A 26695-nucleotide genomic window follows, 5' to 3' on the forward strand; every position below is an offset into this window, starting at 1 on the left:
TCCTATTGAGAACCTTTGGAGCATCCTCAAGCAAAAGATCTATGAGGGTGGGAGGCAGTTTACATCCAAACAGCAGCTCTGGGAGGCTATTCTGACATCTTGCAAACAAATTCCAGCAGAAACTGTCCAAAAACTCACAAGTTCAATGGGTGCAAGACTTGAGAAGCTGCTATCAAATAAGTGGTCCTATGTTACAATGTAACATGACCTGTTAAAATGTTTAAAAAGTTAAAATGTTGTTAAAAGTTTGATTGAAATAGCTTTTGATTTGAGTAAATATGCTGCAAACACAACAAATGACAATTTTCAGTTCTTTACAACCTATAAAGTGTTTTGAAACTTACTGTGTGTAATAATTTGGAACAGTGCATTGTAAGTGTTTTATGTTTAAAAAAAAAAAATACTGTTATCATTAGGAGGTTTGTTCAATAAAATTTGAATTGTACTCTTAATAGTTGATAACATGAGAATTATGCTGACTGTTATTTACATCAATCATTTAGGTAAATGAGAAAAATATAATTTGCATAATAATTTGGAACAGGGTGTAAAGGTAAAAATGTTTATTTTAGAGATAGTAAGGGAGGGTTATAACCCCTCAAAGTTTGCCCTCTGTGTCCTATTGGGGTGATTAACCTCCCTGGCGGTATTCCCAAGTGTAGCTCGGGGTAAAGTTTCAGCACCACAAGCGGTAACCCCGAGCTACACTCGGGAGTACCCTGCAGCATTGCTCCAGGATCTCTTCTTCACATACCTTGTTCTTCGCTCCCGCGATGTCCCTCCTGCAGTGTCCTCGCCAATGTCCTCTGGCCGATGCCGGCATCTGTCTTCTGGGTTCTGTTCCCTGCGACGTCGGGACGTATGGAGACGGAACGGCGGGAAATTAAAAAAATGTGAAAAAGTGACATTCACTAAATACACTAAAATCACATAGTAAAACATTGCTGTATCAAACCATTTCACATACATTTTGTCCCTAGTGCTTTGTCCTGTGCCCTGCCTGCATTTTTACTGTTCTTTCTGCCTGGAAACTGAGAAATGTCCATGGAGTCCAAAAAGCGTCCCTTTATGTCAAAAGCAGTTTTAGACCAGCTAGAGAAAAGTGATAGTGAATTAGAACTACTTACAGAATTGAGTGATAATGATTAGTGGGGAAATTCGTCATCAGACACTGAAAACGATTCTGCGACTTTGTTCAGTGATGTGCGAACTTGGCGCTCTATTTCAAATTTCAGTGTTTTTGGTTTGATTATATTATTGAATTCAATTTAATATTCTTATATTATTCTTTATGATTATTTATTAAATTATAATTTATGATTTCGTGTTTCAAATTTTAACATACCCGGGATGTTTACTAGACTCTTGTTCGGACAGGTTTCAATGAGTTATTCCTAAAAATTACAGGCCTACAATAAAAAAAAATACATATTTCCATGCAAAAAAATGTACCGCTTTTGAGCACAGAAATACTGACATAATCACACCGATAGGGAGGTTAACCTTCACTTCCTGCCCCATAGCCAAAACAGCAGTTGAGAGGAAATCCCTGCAAATGATGGGAATCCCTTGGGGGCCCGCAGGTCACCAGAACTAGTGTCCCCATTGGAAGATTTCCCTTCAATTACTGTTCTGGGAGAACCCAAAATTTAGGATATTCTTTTATTTTCACTTTCAATGATAATGGTAAACAGGACACATAGGGTGAATCTCCCTAATTAGTTACATAGTTAGTCTGGCTGAAAAAGACACAATTCCATCTAGTTCAACCATAAAAGGGAAGGAAAAAAAATTATAATCCTATACCCAGAGTTGATCCAGAGGAAGGCGAAAAAGCCCCAGCAAAGCACGATCCAATTTGCACCTGCAGGGGAAAAAAATCCCCTAAGAGGCAATCTGATATTCCCTGGATCAACTTTACCTATAAATGTTAGTATCCAGTTATATTCTGTGTATCCAAGAAAGAATCCAATCCGCTGGCCAGAACCAACTCTTGAGGGAGTCTATTCCACATTTTCACAGCTCTTACTGTGAAGAAACTTTTCCGTATTTGGAGATTTAAATTCTTTTTTCCTACAGACGTAGAAAGTTCCCCTCTGTGATGACTTTAAAGTGGCTGTAAAGGATGAAGGTTTTTTACCTTCATGCATTCTATGTATGAAGGTAAAAAACGTCCTGTGTGCAGCAGTTTCCCCAGCCCTCTTCATACTTAACTGAGCCTCATCGCGATCCAGCGTGTGAATGACTGTCTCGGCTGTTTTGGGTCTCTGCCTCCTCATTGGCTGAGACAGCAAGCAGGAGCAATTGACTTCCACTGCTGTCAATCACAGCCAGTCGGTCAATTAGGAGAAAAAGGGGGCTGAGCCAAGCCGCGGCTCAGTGTGTGCATGGACATGTACCAATTAAACGTTTTAAAATAACATAAATTGCGCCAAATTCAAAAAGATCGTAGAAAGGAAAATTAAATGTGTTGCCCACAGTAAGCAATCACATACTAAATATCCTTTTAGTTTTTCCTTCTTCCAGTTTTTATGAATGTGGCCCAGTACAGAATATACATTGCATGAGGATACAATAAAGATTACTTACCAAAGCTATAATGACATGTCCAGTTTCTTTTTTCTTGGCAAGCTTATCAAAAACTTCAAGTGGTGTCAAATGGTAAACTGATAGGAGTGTTAATCCATTCAGCCTGGCCTGATGAGATTAAAGAAAAAAAATACATTATGGAAACTAAAATAGTACGAGACGTCTTCAAAATGTTTCTGCACTTTGTTTCTTACTAAACAGAGCTACAAAAAGTGTGGAGACTTTTTGAAGAATACTTGTAATAGTCAACTTCATTTGAACATGGCCCAGTACTGAAAATACAATGCATGAGGACATACAGTTGCAAGAAAAAGTATGTGAACCCCTTGGGATTACGTGGAGTTTTGCATGAATTGGGCATAAAATGTGCTCTGAACGTCATCTAAGTCACAACGATAGAAGAACACAGTCTGCTAAACATAATACTACACAAACATTAGATGTTGCCATGGTTTAATTGCACATAACATGTAAACATTCACAGTGCAGGGAGGAAAAAGTATGTGAACCTTTGGACTTAATAACTGGTTGACCCTCCTTTGGCAGCAATAACCTCAACCAAACGTTTCCTGTAGTTGGAGATCAGACCTGCACAACGATCTGGAGTAATTTTGGACCACTCCTCTTCACAAAACTGTTTCAGTGTAGCAATATTCTTGGGATGTCTGGCGTGAATCGCTCTCTTAAGGTCATGCCACAGCATTTCAATCGGGTTGAGGTCAGGACTCTGACTGGGCCACTCCACAAGGCGTATTCTGTGCTGTTGCAACCATTGTTTTGTTGAATTACTTGTATGCTTTGGGTTATTGTCCTGTGGCATCACCCATCCTCTGCGGAGCTTCAGTTGGCGGACAGATGGTCGTACGTTTTCCTGAAAAATGTCTTAATAAACTCTGGAATTCATTTTGCCATCAATGACAACAATCCGTCCAGGCCCTGAGGCAGCAAAGCAGCCCCAAACCATGATGCTCCCTCCGCCATGTTTTACAGTGGGGATGAGGTTTTGATGTTGGTGTGCTGTGCCTTTTTTTCTCCACACAGTGTTGTGTGTTCTTCCCAAACAACTCAATCTTGGTTTCATCTGTCCACAGTATATTTTGCCAGTAGTGCTGTGGAACATCCAGGCGCTCTTTTGCAAACTTCAAACGTGCTGCAATATTCTTTTTGGACAGCAATGGCTTCCTCCGTGGTGTCCTCCCATGTACTCCATTCTTGTTTAATGTTTTCCTTATTGTAGATGTGTCAACAAAAATGTTAGCATGTGCCAGAGATTTCTGTAGGTCTTTAGCTGACACTCTGGGATGATTCTTTACCTCATGCAGCATTCTGCGCTGTGCTCTTGCAGTCATTTTTACAAGACGACCACGCCTAGGGAGAGTAGCAACAGTGCTAAACTTTCTCCATTTGTAGACAGTCTGTCTTACCGTGGACACATGAACATCAAGACTTTTGGAGATACTTCTGTAACCCTTTCCAGTTTCATGCAAGTCAACAATTCTTGATCGTAGGTCTTCTGAGAGCTCTTTTCTGCGAGGCATGGTTCACATCAGACAGTGCTTCTTGAAACTAGAACACCCAAAACAGGTGTGTGTTCTTTAAGGGAAGGACAGATGTCAGCAACACATCCAATATCATCACACTGATTGGAGTCAAGGTTGGCTCACTCCTGGCTCCAATTTGCTCTGGGAGAAGTCATTAAGCTAGGGCCTCACATACTTTTTCCTTCCTGCACTGTGAATGTGTACATGTTATGTGCAATTAAACCATGGCAACATCTAATGTTTGTGTAGTATGATGTTCAGCAGACTGTGTTCTTCTATTGTTGTGACTTAGATGACGTTCAGAGCACATTTTATGCCCAATTCATGCAAAACCCAAGGGGTTCACATACTTTTTCTTGCAACTGTAAAGCCTACTTACCAAAGCTATAATGACATGTCCACTTTCTTTTTTCTTGGCGAGCTCATCAAAAACGTCCAGTGGTGTCACTGGTTCTAAATGGTAAACTGATAGGAGGGCTAATCCATTCAGCCTGGCCTTATAAGATAAAAAAAAATACATTATGGTAATTAAAATAGTACAAGACGTCTTCAAAAAGTTTCAGCACTTTTTCTTACTAAATAGAGCTACAAAAAGTGCGGAAACTTTTTGAAGAACCCTTGTAATAGTCAACTTCATTTGAACATGCCCCAGTACAGAAAATACAATGCATGAGGACATAAAGAGTACTTACCAAAGCTATAACGACATGTCCAGTTTTTTTTTTTTTTCCTTCTTAGCAAGCTCATCCAAAACTTTCAGTGGTGTCACTGGCTCCAAACGGTGAACTGATAGGAGTGCTGATCCATTAAGTTTGTTCTGATAAGAAAAAAAACACACATTATAGAAACTAAAGTAGTAATATTCAACTTCTAATAATGTATTTTTTTACTTACCTGTCCTTTTTTGTATTCCTCAAGTATGTTTTGATCCTTTTCAGAACTGAAGAATGGTCTCTCAGGTATGGAAATTGACACAGGAAGTGTTGCCAGAATTTGCAGAAGAGTAGCAGTGTTTGGATATACAGTATGTCTTTGTCACATGTGCTGAGTCCACTCATAGCACATGATGGCCTTGGGTTTAGTTTACTACATTTCCTTCTCCATAACTGCAGTTCAGCTATAACATCTTCAACACTACCCTCCATATTGCTCATATAAAATGTAACTAAGGTCCTGAAGCCCTCCAGGTCTTCCTCTTTCATAAGGACATCACTGGTTTCAGCTGGAAACAGGGCTGAAAATCCAGATAGCACTTTCCTATGCTCACAAAATTTACAGTTCAGCTCTGTTATAAAACTGTTATAAAAATGGAATATATATACTGCCAGTCAGAAATACTTTTCAGGACAATTGGTCATTTAGTTTGGTCTGTTGCTTTGGGTTGCTTCCACTCTTGGAAGAGAGATTGTAATGTTCAGCTTCTGACAAACATCTGTTGCTGTTTGAAAGGTTCCTGTAGGAACAATTGAGTACTGTCTGTGATACTTTTTTTATTTGCACTAACATGCAATATTGAGGACAAGCTTTCGGGGAATGTCCCCTTCTTCATGTCTAAGCAGTACTCAACTGAAGAAGGGGACATTCCCCGAAAGCTTGTCCTCAAAATTGTATGTTGGTGCAAATAAAGTACTCAATTGTTCCTGTCGCAAATGCACTAATACGGCTAAAATCACCTCAAACAAAAGGTTCCTGTAGAATCAGCTCTGAGCTTCCAGTTCTTGTATTGTGTCTTCAGCTATTTTGATTGCTTCTTTTAAGCACAGAGTTGGCTTTTGAAGGACTTAATGTTCGATCAAGTCCAAAAACCTTTGCGGTCACAACACTGGAAATGAATATGTTTCATCTGGGACCCAAAGATTCTTTAGAATGTCAAATCTTGTTGCATTACTTATGTTGCTCTTTTTTTTTTTTTACAAAATTATAGATGTCATTCTTCAATGGGGTTGGTGAACATACAGCAACACTGCTTGGTGCATTATATTCCTCCATTATTGCTGAATCAGGGGGCTCATTGATTGTAAAAGAACTAGAGCTATTTTGCTGTAAAGATAATCCTTCTGTACTTCTGTCTTCATTTTTATCCAGTGAGTCCTGTCCAGTAACTTTCTGGTAAAAAAAAAAAGGAACTAATAGGAGTTTGCTTTGATCTTTTTACTGCTGCCTTCATTGTGGTTTCCTAGAAGAACATAGCAAAAAAAGGTCTACTTTTATTTGCAAACAGTTTGCATGCAGAAAATGGTATACAGGTAACTAGCGAGGTGAGCAATCATGAAAATATGCAGGCAATAAATGTACAGGATGACAATAAGTGACCAGTCAAATGTATTTTCACGGAAATCCTACTCTATTTCAGAAGAAACCTGTCCACAGATACAGTTGTGTTCAAAATAATAGCAGTGTGTTGAAAAAAGTGAATAAAGCTCAAAATCGTTCTAATAGCTTTTATTTCCATACACACAAATGCATTGGGAACACTACACTTTCTATTACAAATCAAAACATGAAGAAAAATATATCAAATTTGTGTTGTTCCTCTAAAAAAAGTGAAAAAATATTCTTCTTTACAAACTCAAACATTCACTATATAAACTGAGAAATGTTTGAAGATTTTGCTTTCCTTTGAATCACTTAATTAATATTTAGTTGTATAAGCACTGTTTCTGAGAACTGCTGTACATCTGTGTTGCATGGAGTCAACCAACTTCTGGCACCTGTGAACAGGTATTCCAGCCCAGGATGATTGGACTACATTCCACAGTTCTTCTCTATTTCTTGGTTTTGCCTCAGAAACTGCATTTTTGATGTCACCCCACAAGTTTTCTATTGGATTAAGATCCGCTGATTGGTCTGGCCATTCCATAACATCAATCTTGTTGGTCTGGAACCAAGATGTTGCATGTTTACTGGTGTGTTTGGGGTCGTTACCTTGTTGGAACACCCATTTCAAGGGCATTTCCTCTTCAGCATAAGGCAGCATGACCTCTTCAAGTATTCTGATGTATTCAAACTGATTCATGATCCCTGGTATGCAATAAATAGGCCCAACACCGTAGTATGAGAAACATCCCCATATCATGATGCTTGCGCAGCCATGCTTTACTGTCTTCACAGTGTACTGTGGCTTGAATTCAGTGTTTGGGGTTCGTCTGACAAACTGTCTCCGGCCACTAGACCCAAAAAGAACAATCTTACTTTCATCAGTCCACAAAATGTTGCTCCATTTCTCTTTAGGCCAGTCAGTGTGCTCCTTGGCAAATTGTAATCTCTTCAGCACATGTCTTTTTTTCAACAGGGGGACTTTGCGGGGGCTTCTTGCAGATATCTTGGCTTCACATAGGTGTCTTCTAATTGAAACAGTACTCACAGGTAACTTTAGACCTTCTTTAATCTTCCTGGAGCTGATTGTTGGCTGAGTCCTTGCCATTTTGGCTATTCTTCTATCCATTCGAATGGTAGTTTTTCGCTTTCTTCCACGTCTTTCAGGTTTTGGTTGCCATTTTAAAGCATTTGCGATCATTTTAGCTGAGCAGCCTATCATTTTCTGCACTTCTTTATATGTTTTCCCCTCTCCAATCAACTTTTTAATCAAGGTACGCTGTTCTTCTGAACAATGTCTGGAACAACCCATTTTCCTCAGAATTTCAGAGAGAAATGCACTGTAACCAGCATGTACAACATTTGCTGCCTTCCTTCCTTAAATAAGGGCAATAATTGGCACCTGTTTTTCAAAGAATGAATGACCTCACTAATAGAACGCCACACTGCTATTATTTTGAACATACCCCTTTCAATTAGTGATTCAATTACACAGAATCAGCAGCATGCATGTCATGACTGTTGGGTCTGTTGGATTTCTATTACTCTACTACACCTTCTAGTAAATTATTTGCCATGTCTACCAAAAAGACTGGCTATTGTCCAATCTTCATGTCTAAACTGAGCAGATGCAGAAAACACCATCTTGGGGCAGGAAAAAAAGGAATTTTATGGGGTTTTTTTTTAATAGATTAAAAAAAACTACAAATAACAAGGACCATCCATTCCTCTAAGGAAAGCAAGATACCAACAAAACCGTGTTGTATGGATTAAGGTATAATATAGAAATACTATAGTACAGACCTGGTCCTCTATAGACTGATGGTTAGCAGATAATTCCACAGGAGCAAGAATTCAACATGATTACTGGTCACAAAAAAAAAAATAAAACACTGCATGGACACCTTGCAGCTCAGCTAGTGACTGGTGCGGCACACAACGAGAATGCAGATGCAAAGCTCTGAAAAGACGAAGGAGCAGGAGGGTGTGAAATAATGTCCCCACTTACAAAGTAACACTAGAAGTAAGCCTACTAAATGTGTGTGATAATTTGTAAGAATTTTATTTTAGAAAAAAAGAAGCTGTGAGCCCATCACCTACCACAGACCTGGTCCTCTAAACATCGATGGTGAGCAGATAATTCCACAGGAGCAAAAATTCAGCAGGATTACTGGTCACAGAAAAAAAAAAAAAAATAAACTTTCTTAGTATACAGTTTACAGGTTAAAAAAGTGCATTGCCTGCTATAGGATGATGCCCTTAGCACCGGCTCAGTAAGGATGGCTATTAGTCACAATGTGCAAACTGAACAGATATAAAGTGAGTGTGCTGCAGCCTACCTACCACAAGATGGTGCACTTTGCACATGCTCAGTAAGATCGGCTTGGCTATTATGGTGTAAAGGCCACCAATTGTGTCAAGTGGCACACTGACTTTTTTTTTTTTAAACTTCAGAGAGAGAGAAAAAAAGGAATGCATTGCCAACCACAGGATGGTGCACTAATTGCGAATATTACTGGGCAGGTGCATAGGTCACCATCTTGTGAAAGGCAACACATTCACTGATTTTATGTTAAACCGGCATCCAGGACAGGAGAAGTGGGACTGTGCAGAGTCCATACATACAGAATAAGGATATATACTGAGAATGACACCCGGCATCCAGGACAGGAGAAGTGGGACTGAGCAGAGTCCATACATTCAGAATAATGACAGATACCACGAATTACAGCACACAGGACTTTACCCAGCCCACAAACCACTACTTTCATAAAATTAGGTAGTGTTAACACATGCAGAAATCCAGGACATTTCTTCCCCCCCTGCTTACATTGGTGCTGTGCCCACACTGCATGGGTTAACTGCTTGATTTTTCCAGGGGTGAACGCAGATCATTTGATCCTCCAGAAATGGCACTTTGCCATGTTCGGCAGTGGACTGATCCTGCCATCCTCACTCCCAGAACCGGTCTATAGGTGTAATGATATCAGGAATGGTCCACTGCACAAGACCACTAGAATGCAGGAGTGGCAGGGACTGGTCTTGTGCTGGGCCTGGGAGGATTGGAGGAATAGGTAAGTATATCCCTGCTCTGCAATCCCCTAGATAAAAACAAGCAGTTAACCTGTGTAGTGTGGGCATATCCTCAGTGCATGGGTAATAAAAACAAAACAAAACAATGTTATTTCACATCTGAGGGGGTGCGGGAAGGAGTGTAATCGCACATCTGAGGGGGTGTGGGAATGTGTGTAATCGCACATCTGGGGGGGTGCGGGAATGTGTGTAATCGCACATCTGGGGGGGGGGGGTGCGGGAATGTGTGTAATCGCACATCTGAGGGGGTGCAGGAAGGTGTGTAATCGTACATCTGAGGGGGTGCAGGAAGGTGTGTAATCGCACATCTGAGGGGGTGCGGGAAGGTGTGTAATCGCACACCTTCCTGCACCTGCAAAGAAAAACACGCTGCTACTTAGTGGGGATGCATGGAGGTAACTTTAGCCTATGGTCACATTAGAATGTAACAGTGTGACAATGGAACACTCAGCCCAGCCTTTCATCGAGGCTCTGTTCACAACTAGCAAATTAGGAATCACTGTGATTCTGTCCACAATATCAAATCACACTGCAATGCTGGCAAAACGCTGCACACGTGACATGCTCCATTCATTTTTAGTGGCACCACAAATTCTGTGTGGTTTTGGAGTGTTTGTTGTGCAATAAATTGCTTAACAATCACAACAAAACCACACTACATTTTGGTGCCACTAAAAATGAATGGAACGCAAACACATCATGTGTGCTGCATTTTGCCAGCATTGCAGTGTGATTTGGAATCACAGGCAGAATCACAGAGATTCCACCCACAATCTCAAATCGCTAGATGTGAACTGGCCCAGGACCTAACGCAACAGCACTGGAAGACTCAGCCCAGCCTCAGTCACTATCATTAGGACCCTGTTCAAGATGCTTTCCGGGAGGGGGGGGGGGGGGGGTTTGCCTTGTACTGTTATTCTGTTCTTATACTATCTCAACAACTGTACAACTTGTTTCTGAATATCCAACTCCTCAGCCTTTTGTAGATCTTCTCTCCTGCTGAGGGACACAAACATACAAAAAGGCACCTTCACTGCCCCCTCATTTTTACTACTCAAACCTATATTCTGACAGCCTAGCTTGTTCTTTGTGCTCTCTCTTTCATTCTCTCTCTCTCTCTCTCTCATTCTCTCTCCCCACACATCATTTAGCCCTGGTTCACACCAGTGCGACTTGTCTTGCTATTTGACAGTTCCAAATCGCATGACAAGTTGCACCCTTTGGTACTTATGGAACTGTTCAAATTCGTGTGACTTTGGGGTGCAAGTGAAGTAGCACGATTTCAAAGCTGCATGTTGTTTGAACCAGGCTTTAGTTTGAACGAACTGCTGCTGGAGACTTTATATGAATATCTCTACTACTTATTGACAACATAATAATCATTTGTTATCTTATTCAACTTATTTATAGTATAGCTGTCATACGAGAGGAGATGTTTTACATCTTTTTCCTCCTCCTGTGTGCTCTGCCTTTAAGTCTTTACATGTTCCCCAAGCTGTAATACCTGTTTTGAAGTTATATGTTCATTTTATTTGTAACGTCCCGCTTTTGATACTCCATATACCATGGTAAACGTGAATAAAATATTACGGAATGATAGTAACGTAATACCTAAAGATCACCACAAGATGTCACTCTGTACTTTGAATAGACTTGTAGGGCCTAAAGTGGATTAGTGCCGGGTGATATCAGTACAATTTCAGGTGAGATTTGTGAATTGAAATCACACCTGAAATGCCATCCAAGGAATGTGAATGTCAGTGCCTTAACATGTGCAATTTTCCCGCAGTGCAATTTCTAAAGTAGTTCTTGCATTACTTTTCTTGCAATTTTCCACATACATAGAATATAATGGAAATTTCACTGAAAATTGCAGGAAATCCTTGAAAATCTTCACCAGTAGCAATAAAGTCTTCAGACGTTGTGCTGAAATTGCACACAAATGGGGCAATTTTAAATCGCAGCAGTGTGACCGGTGATTTAAAGCTTTAAAGTGTTACCCACACCAGTAAAATCAGTCTGTATATGCAGTAAATTATGCCTGTGTAAAAAAGGATGTTTGATACTATCTTTTCTAATCCTCCCCTTCTACTGTCTCCAATCCATCTGCTGATAGAACAGAGCCTTGGGGGCAAGCTGCACATGCTCAGTTTAGTGTGTGTTGCTACAGAGGTTTTTCTTTGGGGGGGGGTGCATGCATGTGACCAGCACAGGGCCTATCGGCACTGTCCAGACGAAGGTTCAGGTGTTATCTGGCCTCATAGGACAGTCAGAGCAGAATGAAAACTCCTACAAGCTTTAACCAGTGCTTAGCTGGACACTGATAGAAGTCACTAGACTGCTATATACTGCTGATGAGAAAAGGTATTTAGCAGTTTATATTTACTAAAATTGCATTTCCATGTACTGTGTACTGTAGGAGACCGGATACAGTGGATACAAGGTCATGGGTTTAGCAACATGTTAAGGTGATATTAAAGGTAAGTTCTCTTTTTTTTTTTTTTTTTTAAATAAATAGCAAACATGTTCTACATATTTGCTTTTTGCAGTAGGTTTGCACGGAACAGCCCCAATACTCTTTTCGGGTCCCCCGCCGGTACTTCTGGCCCCTCCCTCTTGCCAAGTGCCCTCAGAGCAAGTGGCTTGCTATGGGGGGCACCCAAGCAGGCTCACTCCCATGTTGCTGTTCTGCATTTCCATTCATTGACTCCTGCTGCTGTCAATCAAATCTATAGATGCAGGCAGTATCAATCTATATACACAGGTAGTATGGCTTGGGATTGAGCCTGCATGAGTGCCCCCATAGGAAATGGCTTCCTATAGATGCACTCGCAGAAGAGGTGGAGCCAGAAGCCACGATGGAGGACCCCAGAAGAGAAGGATTGGGACTGCTGTGTGCATAATCATTGCACAGAGCATGTGAGTATAACATGTATATTTAAAAAAACAAAAAACAAAACAGCCTGCCTGTACATCCAACATGTCGGGTTTCTCCAAAACAATCAGTGCAGCCTGCTATAGCCAGCAAAACTGCTCATTTCTGCTGGCTGGGAGGTCTCCCCACTGATAGAACACAATAGTGCTGCGGGAATGATTCTCCTATTCACCTTGAATATGTGGATGGGGGAATCTGCACTTTTTTTTTTTTTTTTTGTTCTACCCACTGATTGAACGGAAAAAAAATGTGTAATGTATAGGCTGCCATAGGATACTGAGCATATATTATATCTGTTTTATTTTATCACTATTATTTTATTGTGCCAGCTATGGTAAATAGTTCTGTGCCCAATATTATAACCTTGAAAACCTTTGCAATCATTTGTGTATTCCTCAATTTGGTAAATCCAGTAAAAGATTATAATACTGCTATACCCAAAGATCACCATTAGGTGTCACTCTGTGACTTGAATAAAAGTCTTGGTAAAAACAACAAATGTTTATTATTGATTATTTTTAGAACCAAAAATAAATTTAAACAGAACTTTATTTTTTAAGGGACTAATTGGACAGAGAGTAGCTACCTTAAATGTTGTGTAAACAGAGAAAAAACAGTCTTGTGAATCATAGATGTCCTCAGAAATTGGCATGCTTGCTAGTTTAGGAACAATGTATTTTAAAGCAGACCTAAACTGTTATCTGCACTCTCCTTCCCCGACACTAAAGTATGTGTAAATCCAACCAGTGAAATCTCATATACAGTCCATTTTAACATGTTCCTGAAATTTACTAGGTGTTTTTAATCTGATTAAACTTTAATTTTTTAAACTTTTTTTTTTTGTTCTCACATGGGGATGAGCTCACTATATGAAAGCATAGGGAGAGATAAGGGGGCTGTGAGACCCCTGATGTCAGCCTTCACTCTTCTGAAGCTAATAAAGCAGAGAATAACAGCTCTGAACCCAGAAGTGATCAGAGCTGGTTGCTACTGGGTTCATTAATCACAGGAGGGGGTTCCCTCTGCTCTCCATCCTGATACTTGCCATGATGGCCCTGGGCACCCAGGAGGGACAGGTAAAGCCTGGTGCACATGGGGGATGGAAGGCAGGGTAGGGTCAGGTCTAGACCCCAATCACTTCCACAAGAAAGCCTTGCAAAATTGTAAACAAACTGCAGCAGTCCGAAATCTAATGGCATGTCACTTCTACTGCCTTTGTAATCCTTATGTTGGTGGCAGTGAAATTGTTAAAAGCTACTAATGAGTATTTTAATTGTGACCCGGATTATTGCATGTATCTTTTGTCCATACTATTGTGTTTACATTGCAAAGACTACCTGAACCTGTGTCCATTTCAAAAGCTTAGTAAGGATAGCCCCAGGGGCACCACCCTTTGCAAAGACCAAACCTACCATCTTAGAGGCACGGTCATTGACTGTCTACAGGTTCTAGCCTTATTCTGTGAATACGCTCCTTGTGTGATTATCTGTTTTTCATTTCATATGTTTTGATTTCCTATTTGAAAAAAACTAATTTTTACATTTAGTTTTCTTTAAATCATTTTTGGAGGATTGTAGTATGTTCTTATTTTGGTTTCAACTTTGCCTTTGTGTTCTGTATTCACCCTTTCCTCATTTTTCGTTCCTTTTTTCTTTCATTTTAATCTTTTTTCATTTCAGTATTTTTCACTCATTGATGTGTTTTTGTTTTTTTACTGTAAGCTTTCTTACCCTTTGGTTACTGGGCCATACAAAAATAGGGAATGAATGTCCCATTTGCCAGCTGGCAGTGTATCATTCTGCTGTGGTGGCTTGGTCACGCAATTTCCGTTTATTGGAATGTACAGACATATGTATTGCATGTTAGTTCTAGTTCCGGAATACACACACATTCCTTGGCACATATTGCACATACATCTTGAGTAAGGGGTATGTCCACACAACCCTCACAACATCTTTGCATAAGCATACTTTTTGTTATAGGCATATGAATATTAAAACACATGGGCATGAGACTTGGAAAAACTTACAGGTGTATTGATTCTTTTGATAATTAATGGGTGTATAAATTTGAGATGGTTTACAGTACACATTCACCTTCACCTTGACAAAGTGAAACTCCATGTCTCTGAATCGTGGAAATATGTCTGGTGTTTTGTATTTGAACATTGACAATTGAGGTTTTATTCAAGAAATGTTGGCTATTTGTCTACAGGTCTGACTAGCAGCCTTAATCATAGCTAAGATTAAGGCTGCCAGTTTGCTGAAATGCGTTAGAATGTGATGTTTTATGATTCTGCCTGATTTGTGTTAAAGCATTGGAATAAGATGTGCCACATGCTGGTTTTTATGCTCTCGTGGTTGGATATCAGGAGGGACAGATGTAAGGGCAGGCTGGTTGTACAGAAGTCGATCTACTAATCGATTTCTGTACAACCACCATGTTGGTTTTTTCCTGATCGATAAGTGCCACCGGCTACTCTGATGGCAGGAAAGACTCCACGCTGTGAAAATACAAAAGCTCAGCAGGGAGGATTTGGGTTTTTTTTTTGTTTAGACTGCTGGGGCTACCCTAAAGATGCAGACTTTGGTGATGACATAATTCTTACCTTGTCTTTATACAATCAATTTTGAAATGCAAAATTGTTGTATTATAACCTAATAACCTTTCTTTCTCATTCTTGTTGTAGGATTCCTACAGAAAACAGGTTGTTATAGATGGGGAGACTTGCCTTCTGGACATCCTGGACACAGCTGGTCAGGAGGAGTACAGTGCGATGCGGGACCAGTACATGAGGACAGGAGAGGGCTTTTTATGTGTATTTGCCATCAACAATACCAAATCTTTTGAGGATATACATCAGTACAGGTGTGTGTCTCAGTGACCTTTCAGCTCTTTTAAAGTGCATGCCTGGTAAAAAGAAAAATATAATTAAAGTATGTGCTACATCTCTGCACATTTAAACCTGAACATTAAGCAGATATAAAAGACATCAATGAATGCAGCTCTGTATCCATTAATACACTATTAAATTTATTTTTAAACGCAAGTACCTAAATTCAAATTTGTATCATCCTTTTACAGTCCCTGTACATTAGGGCTCATGCTAAGATGCAAAGGGGGCAGGGGAAGCAACACAATAATTCTGTTGTGCAGCAGTGCAAGGGACATGCTGACAGTAGGAGAGAGCAGAGTAACAGATATGAGCAAATCAGTCTACTGCTTATCTTTTCACTGTCTAGTCACAGGCTGGGGAAAGGAAAAGACCATTTAGGTGTTACTGAGAAATCTTACATCTACAACCCTTTCAGATTGGGCTGTGTTGTGGCAGAGCCATGTAAACCTCAGGACTTGAAATTATCCACATTTTGTCATGTTAAAATCAACAAAATGTAAATGTATTTTATTGGGATTTTATGGGATAGGCCAACACAAAGTGGCAAATAATTGTGAAGTGAAAGGAAAATGATAAATGGTTTTCAACATTTTTTTATAAATATGTGAAAAGTGTGTCAGCATTTGTATTCAGCCCCCCGAGTCAATACTTTGTAAAACCACCTTTCTCTGCAATTCCAGCTGCAAGTCTTTTTGGGGATGTCTCTACCACCTTTGCACATCTAGAGAGTGAAATGTTTGTCCATTCTTTGCAAAATAGCTCAAGCTCTGTCAGATTGGATGGAGACAGTCTGTGAACAGCAATTTTCAAGTCTTGCCACAGATTCTCAATTGGATTCAGGTCTGGACTTTGACTGGGCCATTCTAACACATGAATATGCTTTGTTGTAAACCATTCCATTGTAGCTCTGGCTGTATGTTTAGGGTCGTTGTCCTGCTGGAAAGTGAACCTCCGCCCCAGTCTCAAGTCTTTTGCAGACTTTTAACAGGTTTTCTTCCAAAGATTGCCCTGTATGTGGCTCCATCCATCTTCCCATCAACTCTGAACAGCTTCCCTGTCCCTGCTGAAGAAAAGCATCCCCACAACATGATCCTGCCACAACCATGTTTCACGGTGGGGACGTGGTGTTCAGGGTGATGTGTAGTGTTAGTTTTCCACCACACACAGCGTTTTGCTTTTAGGCCAAAAAGTTAAATTTTGGTCTCATCTCCCCAGAGCACTTTCTTCCACATGTTTTCTGTGTCCCCCACATGGCTTTTCGCAAACTGCAAATGGGAAATCTTATGGCTTTCTTCCAACAATTGCTTTCTTCTTGCCACTCTTCCATAAACGCCACATTTGTGCAGTGCACGACTAAAAGTTATCCTGTGGACAGATTCTCCCACCTGAGCTGTGGATCTTCTGCAGCTCCTCCAGAGTTACCATCGGCCTCTTGGCTGCTTCTCTGATTAATGCTCTCATTGCCTGGCCTGTCAGTTTAGGTGGACGGCCATGTCTTGGTAGGTTTGCAGTTGCGCCATACTCTTTCCATTTTTGGATGATGAATTGAACAATGCTCTGTGAGATGTTCAAAGCTTGGGATATGTTTTTATAACCTAACCCTGCTTTAAACTTATCCACAACTTTATCCCTGACCTGTCTGGTGTGTTCCTTGGCCTTCATGATGCTGTTTGTTCACTAATGATCTCTAACAAACCTGCGGGCTTCACAGAACAGCTGTATTTATATTGAGAAATTACACACACATGGACTCTATTTACTAATTAGGTGACTTCTGAAGGCAATTGGTTCCACTAGATTTTAGTTAGGGGTATCAGAGTAAAGGTGGCTGAATACAAATCCAAGTCACACTTTTCAGATATTTATTTGTAACAAAATTTAGAAATACATTTATCATTTTCCTTCCACTTTACAATTATGTGCTACTTTATGTTGATCCACATAAAATCCCAATAAAGTACATTTATGCTTTTGGTTGTAACAAAATGTGGAAAATTTCAAGGGTTATGAATACTTTTGCAAGGCACTGTAGTAATAAAATACTATGGCAGATATATATTTTACTTTTTTATTTTCTGCTGTTTATCTAATTCTTGCAGTAAAGCCAGGGAAACTAACCAAGTTGAATAAAAATACTACATATACAAACTATTTAAAGTTATAGTAAAGCAATACAATATATATTATATACAATACTATACTACTGTATAGTGCTACAAATGTGCATACATACACACAAGTACATGCTACAGTATCCATTCTTTCTAGCAAATGCAATAGTCTGTATGCAATAGGGATACAATAGCTTCTAACTACAGCTGGTCCACAATTATCTTCGTAAACATGACTTTTAGCATTTAACCGATCACAGGGAAACTGGTTCTAAAAAGAGATGTTCAAGAATTAAGAAAAAAAACCTACATGTTCACCTAGGTGGATGCGGCATTGTTCCAATGCGCTGCATCTTTCTCCTGCTGCCTCTAAGATAGAGAACCGAGCAGTTAAAGACCGCTGATTTGCTCAGTTCTCTGTCTTCAGTAAGTAGAGAGGTGGTGACTGTCTGTCAGCGGCTCTCTGCTCTGCCACCCCCCGACGTGCTCAAAGGCTGAGCCAGCTACACCTCAGGCATCTGGGTGGGTCCCAACTTTAAAGTTAGGATCTTGCCAGAGCCTGGACCAGCTGAGTGATGTCCGCGGACAGTGGGCTTTAGCTGTGTATGGGTCACATGAGTGCAGAACTGACCCACAGGAGTAGAGCCAAAAGAGCATTGACCCTGCTTCTCCTTTCATCTTGGCAGTCACACTCTCTCTCTTGTAGTACAGCTTTAGTGTTGTCCCATAGTGAGAACCTCTTTTCATCTTTAGTTCAGACCTATTTATCTTCGAAAGTTTGTAGGTATTCCCACCTGGGTGCGGTCTTTTCTACTCAGATCCTACATCGGTTCCTATGAGGGACTCATTTCTGTCCGTAGAATTCAGATGGCAGCACATTACCATAAAGGCCATAAGTCATATATGTCAAAAGGTCAAACTTCACTTATTATTATTATTATTTTTATTCTTATCTGCTACAAACCTTGGCAGATAGTGAAAATGCACTACTACATGTAATATTTTCATGTCCCCATTGTTTTAAAGGACACCACAAATGATCGTATGTAAAAACTTGCTTGATCTAGCAATAGTGACCTAGATGAAGTAGCAACAAACGTAGAGGTACTTCTCTGTACTTGCAGTATTTCTAAAAGGCGAAAACATGGAAATGTACATGCAGTACAGAGATATAGTGGGTTTTTGTTTTGTTTTGTAAGTAGATGCCCTCCCTCCTTACCCAGCCACGGTGTGGGGTGTGTTCTCCCTGGGGTGGCCGGTCCTACGGGACCCTCCTCTCTCCGAGCCTCTGGTATTTCATCCTGTCCCCTCTGGCTGAGCTTTCTTCCCTCCTAGGAATGCTCTTATCAAACCCTGGGCGGCCAGGAGGCACATATGACCATGCGACTTCGGGGTGGTTGCTCACAGTGCCCATTAGGTGGACAACGCCCCAGCTTCAGCTGGGAGGTGTTCTGTCATGGAGATGGTACCCCCTCCATCTTTGGTAGATACTTGCACTCCCCCTACACCTCTATACCCTCTAGGTCGATTTGGCATGGTGCTGAGTACCTTTTTACCCTGGTCTCCCCATGTTCGGTGTGCTTTTGGGTGTTCCCCTGTATGCAGGGTGTAGCTCAGGGGACACCGTGCAGGATGTGTGAGTGTGTGCCGCACTGTGGTTGTTACTTGGCTGTGGACTTGAACACTGGTAGTCCTGTCACTGCCTGTGGGTCTATGCAGTTGGATTGTCCAAAAATTTAGACCGTAGCTTGCGACCTGCTGCAGTTGGCTGTTGTGCCCGCCATCTTACTTAGTGCATTTTGCCCTTTTCTGTTGTCACTTCCACTCACACTCTGTTCAAGCCTGGGGGGGGGGGGGTTGTTGCAACCCTTGCCCTTAATCTGACCAGGCGGGGCTTTGGATGGGTGGGCACATTATGACATCATGACTGGTGAGACACTTTCCTTACCAGCCTCTGGTTTTCCAGGGTACCTTGCATGCACCTTGTGACTGTCGAGAGCTTCCCCCTTTGGGTAAGAGTCATCTCCTGATCTTGGGGTTCCTGTATTGGATCTGCTGTGTGGTGAGTCTCTATGGGTTGCAGGTGCCTCGCTGGTCTCCCTTACGGGATTTGACGAATTATGGACAGGTTACCTGCTGTCTACTTCAACTGCTTTTTGGGATTGCTACAGGAGCTGGCTCCTCGTGAGATGCCTCCCTCATGTCAGGGATGGTGACCCTAGGTGGCCTGTCCTTTTTAGTGGTCTGGCTTCTTCCAGGGGACATCTGCCCTGGGGTTTCAGGGGCAGGCTACCCACTTTCACCCAATGGTAGTTGCAGGGCCCTCCAGTCCCTCCCTTCTCAGACGTGCTGTTGGCAGTCCTTGTGTTTTCTTCTTTGTTCTCGAGTGGAAGTAGCATTGGATGCAAAGGCAAGTGGGTAATGTCCCCCACTCAGTCCTTCCTCATTGGGAAAATTTGAGACAGAGTCTCCCTCTCTGCTGCTGTGAGTCTTGCTTACCTGTGCTCCTAGGGGGCTGTGACCCACAAATCCTCCAAAAGAAGTGAGGAGGTCTTCCCTGCTGCTGTCACGGGTAGGAACAGATGCAGTGGCTACATGCCACATCTCTGGGCAGAATATCCCAAATGATTGAGGTTCCTGTGGAGCTGCAGTGACCTTTGGGGGGTCCTTTTAGTGTTTTTTTTGTGGTGCGTTCCTTCCTTGCCTTTGGGAGAGTACCTTCATCCGGTCATGGATCCTCCCATCTCTAGTCTGACCAGGCCACCTTAAGTCCCAGGGATAATCTCAAACCCTGTACAGGTACGTGCAGCCAGCATTGGCAAGATTGCCTTTCCAGGGCGTGTGGCCTTTTGGTGCTCCCATGGGCATCTTCCTATTCCTTCAAGGAGGAAAAGTGCCCATCCCTCAATCTTGGATGGGCAAGCAGCTGCAACACTAACTGGATCCTTTCCTCTCTGTGCCTTTGCAGCTATTCCTTTTTGTTCCCCGGCCCCTTGGAAGGCCGAAGCAGGTTACTGACCTCTCTGTTTTCATGAGCCTGCAGTCGTGGCTCCATAACATAAAGGTTTGGCTCCACCTCTTTTCTCCATAGGGGGGCCGTCTTCTTGCTTTGTGGAACCGTGAATTACCAGCTTCCATCTGACGGGTTCACAGCCTGCTATCATTGGGCTATGAGAGCCTCTTCCTATCCACTGATTTTTCTGCCATTCACCCCTCTCGCCATGTTTACGAGATCTTACAGAGCGGTGCTGGATCTGCTTCTCTGGGAGGCGATGCTTTTGGTTTTGGGCTCATAGCATGTCAGGGGATTTTACTCCAGCACGTTTTCAGTTCAACAGCAAACTGGAGTCCAACCAGTATTGGCTCTCTAGGTACTGAATTGCTTTGTGCAGGTTCGGAAGTTCAAGAAACCAACGTTGCGTATTATGCGTTAGGTACGCATGTTGCCAATTTGTGGTGCTCCTTTTTTTGGATTGGCCTCCGCTCCTTGGGTATTCACCAAGGTGTTAGCCCTGGTCTTTGCATTTCTGAGATGACGGGGGATTGCTGTGCTTGGTTATCTGGACAACTTGCCCTGCGAGCAGTGTCTCACTCCGGACTGATGGACAATGTGGAAAACACAATGCGCTTCCTGCAGGGCTTCGGATGGGCCTGAACCTCAAGCAGTCGGCCTTGATCCCAACCAGCCAACTGGAGTCTATGCCTGTTTTTGGCTTGGAGCAGGCCAAAGCATTTCTCCCGATGCACAACTCTGGAAGCTTCAAACTGCAGTCCAACAGTTCTACACCTGCACGCAGTCCACCCTGTGGTCTTGCATACAAACTCTGGGTCTGATGGTGTCCACCTTCATGGTGGTCCTATCTGCATTGGTTCATACAAGGTTTCTGCTGCAGGTAATCTTGTCACTTTGTGACTGATTGCTCAGCTCCCTGGGTAACCAGATTTGTTTGGCCTAGTCGACGAGGACCTCCCTCCTCTGGTGGCTTTGGTCTCCTTTTCTAGCGGCTGGGGAGTATCTTTTCCCTCATGCTGAACAGTGGTCGCAGTGGATACCAGCTGCTCCAGCTGAGGAGGAGTCCATGGGCTTAAGTTCAGCTCAAGTTTGCTGGTCTCTGGAGGAAGCTTGACTGCTCATCAGTGTCCTGGTGCTGGAAACAGTCAGGATATCTCTGGAGCACTGGACAGATCGCCCTCCGGGGCTCCCAACCAAGATTCTATTGCACAGTGGCCTACTGTAGGAAAATCACCAAGAGGGCATGGTGACTGAGGTTGGCGCTGGAGGTACCTCACATTCTACGGTGGGCAGAATAGTTTGTTCCAGCTCTATCCATCAGGCATATCCCCATCATTGAAAACTGGCAGGCGGCCAGGTTTTGAGGGACAGGGGGTTATCTAGTTCTCTCTAGTTCAATCATATTGAAGGTGCAGATGTTTATCATTGCACCTGGCAGGCATATATCATTTGGTGCGAGGCTCTGTGGGCTCACCCTCATTTTTTCTCAGTGGCTCGGGTGTTGGCCTTTCTTCATGACCAACCCCTAACAGTGCATATCATTGGGGTCATGCCTCTTCCCTTGCTTACACTGTAAGTTTCCTTCCTGGTCACCATTACTTTCATGTGGCAGGGGTCGGAGCTGGTGGCCTTGCCTTGTAAGTAACCCTATCTCATTGAGCAAGAGGATAAGACTGTTCTTCGCCCCTTCCTTCCAAGGGGGGTGTCAGCTTTTAACCTAAGGACTTTTTTCCTTCCTTCTTTGTGCCCTCAGCCTTCGTATCCTAAGAAAGTTGTGTTGCATCCTTGGATGTGTCCAGGTGGTTTCGGTGTCTGGGGTGTACTTTCATGACCGCCGCTTTTTGGAGATCCGAATCCTTTTTTTTTTTTTTTTTTTTTTTTGGGATGGTCCAAGGAAAGGCCTGGTGGTCTCTTCTGCCGCCCTTTCCTGTTGGATTTAGCAGACGTTTGTACAGGTGTATGCCATTTAGGGGCGGACGCCTCCTTTCCCAGTTACAGCACATTCCACTGGGGTGATTGGTGCTTTCTGGGCATTCCAGCATTAGGCATCTGTCGCAGGTTGGCAAGACGGCGACCTGCTCGACTGGGTACACATTTCCTAACTTCTACACAGTTGATGTGTTGCCATGTTTGGATGCTAGTTTTGGAAACACGTTTTGTAGGCCACTCTTCATGGTTCCCATGGGGCCCTCTGGGGTTGTTCTGGGTGTTACCATGCTATCTGGTCGTTCCTGGTGTTTGGTTTGCCCAATCCTCATTGTTGCACCGCTTTGGGACATTCCTGTTAGGCAAAAATAAGAAGAGAAGCTGTGTATGTCAATGAATGTAAGAGAAAATGGGATTTTTGTTACTCACTGTAAAATCTCTTTCTCTGAGTTCATTGACTGACACAGCACCCACCACTCTATTAGAGAAGCAGAGAGGGGGTTTTATCCAGAGAGGACTGTGTAGAGAAGGGGCCAGGTTTTTCTTTCAGCCTAGTGTCCTACTTATGTAGTTGGCACTATAAAACCCTATTAGTCAAAAATAAGAAGAGAAGCTGTGTCTATTAATGAACTCGGAGAAAGGGATTTTATGGTAAGTAAAAAAAAATCTTGTTCTTTATGAGAATTTGTTTTCTGGTGTGATTAAAGTCCCATTCTAACCAAACTTGTCTAAATCATGTTGGTACTGTTCACATATGGGATATTACCATCCATATATGTTTGTATACAGATACAACAAAATACTTTTAATGGTATACGTATATACGTAACAGACCATAAAGGTTTGCATGGTCTTTTTAAATTATTCAGTTAAAAAAGTATGTGTCTTTGCATTATTTTACAAAGGGAGCAAATAAAACGGGTGAAAGATTCAGATGATGTTCCCATGGTGTTGGTGGGAAACAAGTGCGACCTTCCAGCCCGAACTGTAGAAACACGGCAAGCTCAGGACTTGGCCAGAAGCTATGGCATTCCCTACATTGAAACCTCTGCTAAAACTAGACAGGTATGTGTTAATTTGATAGTGTTTAATTTTTACTTGATGTAAATTTAGAGTGGAATTCCAGTCTATATGAGGTTTAAAGAACACAAATGGCAAATGTTGTTAGACTGATTCTCTCTAAAACATGTGAAGACAAGACAGAGGACAATGGTCTTGTGAAGTACATTTCAGCATTGTTGCTGAATTTTAAAAAAACAACAGCTTGCAAACAGTGAATTGAAAGCTTGTCAACCATGTCGATAATTCCATTGTCCTGGAAATAATAAAGACAACACAACTTTAATTAAATCCAACACCTACTGCAGTATTAGGCAAAGGCAAATATGTTTTAAGAGTCCCTCCCTCTTCATGTGAGGCCAATATATTCTGTTTTTTTATCTTTATCATCAGCCCTGCTGATGCAGCGACTTAACTGATTTGAGTTTCTGATCTGTAATAAGATTGACATGCGTGCCAAAGTGAACCTACAACTCATGATCTGCAAAGTATTATGTTTAGAGAGCTAGGAAACTAGCATTTTTCCTAAAATTCCCAGGTTTTGGCCACCCCCAGTCTGCTTATTTGCACTGTTCCGACTCCCACACATTTATCTTTTGTTTATCTTGGTCATAATAAATTAAAATGGGAAGTAGAAAAACCACTGTACGTATCTTCTTTTGAAAATAAAATGTCAGCTGCATGGTGTGAATATCTTACTTCTGTTTTTTTGTTTTCTGCTGGGGCTGGCATATATTTCTACTGTTTCCACTCTTTTTTTTTTTTTTATCTCGGCCATAATACATGAAAATACGAAGTGGGTACAAAACCACTATACATTCTACAAAGCCCAATATTCACCATTTAGGACCCATTCATACCATTGCATTGTGGTAATGTGTAGCAACGCATGTTGTTATGGGTGTTGGAGCGTTGCAGTGATATGCATTTTAACTGGCACCCAGCGGCCGTCTGCAATGTAGTGATCTGAGACAAAAAAAAACACCTACATTTTTCCTTCCCTGTAGCACAGAGCCAAGTTAGTAGGTAGATGCCTCTCTGGCAGGACAGACAGAAAACGATGGATAGCTTTAAATATTTTCTTTGCAAAAATAAACTGTGTAAATTGGTAAACTGGTAAACTTGTCTAGCATTGTGATCTGCTTAATGTATGTTATCTAAGGCCCCTTTCACATGGGTGGACTCTGCCAGCTCAGCGGAGGATCTTTCCGCTGATCTTCGCTGAGCAGGCGGATGATCGGTCTGTGTTCGCTCCACTTATGCAGAGCGGACACGGACTCAGCCCACTGTCCTCCTATGGGCGGTCTGATGTAAACAGACCGCCTGTGATCAGATTTGATCTGCTGGATGGATGGGCAGCGGATCCCCATCTGTCTGTTATTAGCAGATCAGATGGAGGCGGGTATAAATGGACACGTCCATTTACATCCACTGCTTCATAGAGGGCAATGGATAGTCCGATAGGGTCTGCCTGAAAAACAGACAGATGGACCTGATCGGTCTTCCCGTATGAAATGTGCCTTATCAGTGCGGGTTTATAGAACAAAAGTTTTGTGTTTATAGTGTTTAAAGCCAAAGATGAATCTGCTTATATTTTGTCATCCCTGATTTTTCATGACAAGAGTGTCATGGTTTATTGGCATGTAAAATAGCACATTGGAGGGGCACTGCTTGATCGAGAAGTGGATTGTTTTTTGTGTTTCTGTTTTCTCAAGGGGCGTTTCATGGTATATAGACAACATAAAAGATCACCTTGGAAGAAGTGCACTGTTATATTGAGAAGCGGATTGTTTCATGCCACCCTGTTCCCCAGAATTTGCAAATCCGTAGCAGATATTGTCAAATTTAAATCTCATGTTTATGGAAGACAGACACCGGTGATAAACTTGAAAAGTCACAGTCCAACTTAAGATATATTTGAGGAACAACAGACAATGAGGAGGAATGCAGAAGTATCATAAACCTTCACTAGTCCAGGTCTTCAAAAAGTCCTTATGAGGCCCTTTTGTTAATGGTATGCAAGTCTGTCGTCTTAGCCCAAGACTGAACTTTCATACATACCAGCTTTAATTCATATTCCAAACTGCGTATGGTTACACTAATGTTTATGGAGATACTGATCAGTTAAGTGCCAAACTATATGACAAGGTTCAGAAGGCTAATAAGACACATTAGACCTTCTAGGAGAAACATACCTCAGAATTCTAACAAATCCTAATTTTATTCTGGTAAATATGCTGGTTTTCAACTTGTTAAAGTTTGTTATGTGGAAATATAGATTTACCCAGGATAGTGGCATTTAAGGGTGTGTCAACTGAGCATAATAAAATAATAAAATACTCTTCAGCACACTTACAACACACCGCTAAGACCTTTTGATTGGATGGGCATTGACACTGCAACACCCTCTCCAGGTTCAGCAAAAAGCTATAGCATTTACTATTGAAAGTAACAAGGAAGACCAGTCATTTTTCAAAGATGCTAGTGACTCTGCTATATCAGAGTAGGCTCATTCTGCAAATGATCTGAACTCTGCAATGAACCAGAGACTAGGCAGATTTCATTTAAAGGAGAAGTATAGTCAAAAGTATTTTGGATATACTTCTCCTGTAGGGCGCAGGAGTACAGTTTCTAATGCACTCCTGTGACCAGTTTTGAGCCAACAGTTGGCCAAAGTCCGCTGTCAGCTGATGTCACGCAGCCGGTCCAGGCTCTGAAAAGATCTAGACCATATGGTCGGGATCCACTCAGAAGCCTGGACTAGCACCTGGCTCAGCCTTTTAGATGCGCTGCTGGGAGGCTGAGCCGCTCCCTCCCCTCCCTAGCCTGGCGTTCCAGTGAGTACTGGAGGGGCAGAGCAGAGAGCTGGTGACTGACAGCACAGCTCTTTGCTCAGAAGAGGGGGGAAAAGAAGTGATTGGTGTTTAATTGCTCAGTTCTCAATGCAGAGCAGGAGGTAGACAGAAGCAGTATCGGATCAATACTGCATCCACCTAGGTAAGTATATGTTTCTTTTATTTTTTTGAAGCACATACTTTAAGTATTTTCCCACTTTTAAAACCCCTTGATTTTACTGTTTTTTTTGTCTGTTGTGTAATCTTTGTCTTGTAGATTTTTCCTGCACCAATTTTCTTTTCATTAAAATATTTAAAAATTAAGATGAAACTTGCAATAAAAAAAATGTAAAACATTTCCCCATTTAGAATGGCAGTATTG

General features: G+C 41.8%; 1 protein-coding gene across 2 annotated transcripts in view; it reads left to right on the forward strand.

The window, feature by feature from the left end:
• Nucleotides 1–26695, forward strand: part of HRAS (HRas proto-oncogene, GTPase) — a 154832-nt gene that overhangs the window by 92693 nt on the left and 35444 nt on the right. For both annotated transcript variants that reach the window (XM_089653596.1, XM_089653597.1), the window contains 2 exons: nt 15164–15342; nt 23326–23485. In XM_089653596.1, the coding sequence (XP_089509722.1) occupies nt 15164–15342; nt 23326–23485 (339 nt within the window). The remainder of the gene's footprint in view (nt 1–15163; nt 15343–23325; nt 23486–26695) is intronic.

The sequence above is a fragment of the Staurois parvus genome, unplaced genomic scaffold (genome assembly GCF_062004578.1).
Source record: "Staurois parvus isolate SC_StPar_1 unplaced genomic scaffold, SC_StPar_1.0 ptg000715l, whole genome shotgun sequence".
Classification (NCBI taxonomy): domain Eukaryota; kingdom Metazoa; phylum Chordata; class Amphibia; order Anura; family Ranidae; genus Staurois; species Staurois parvus.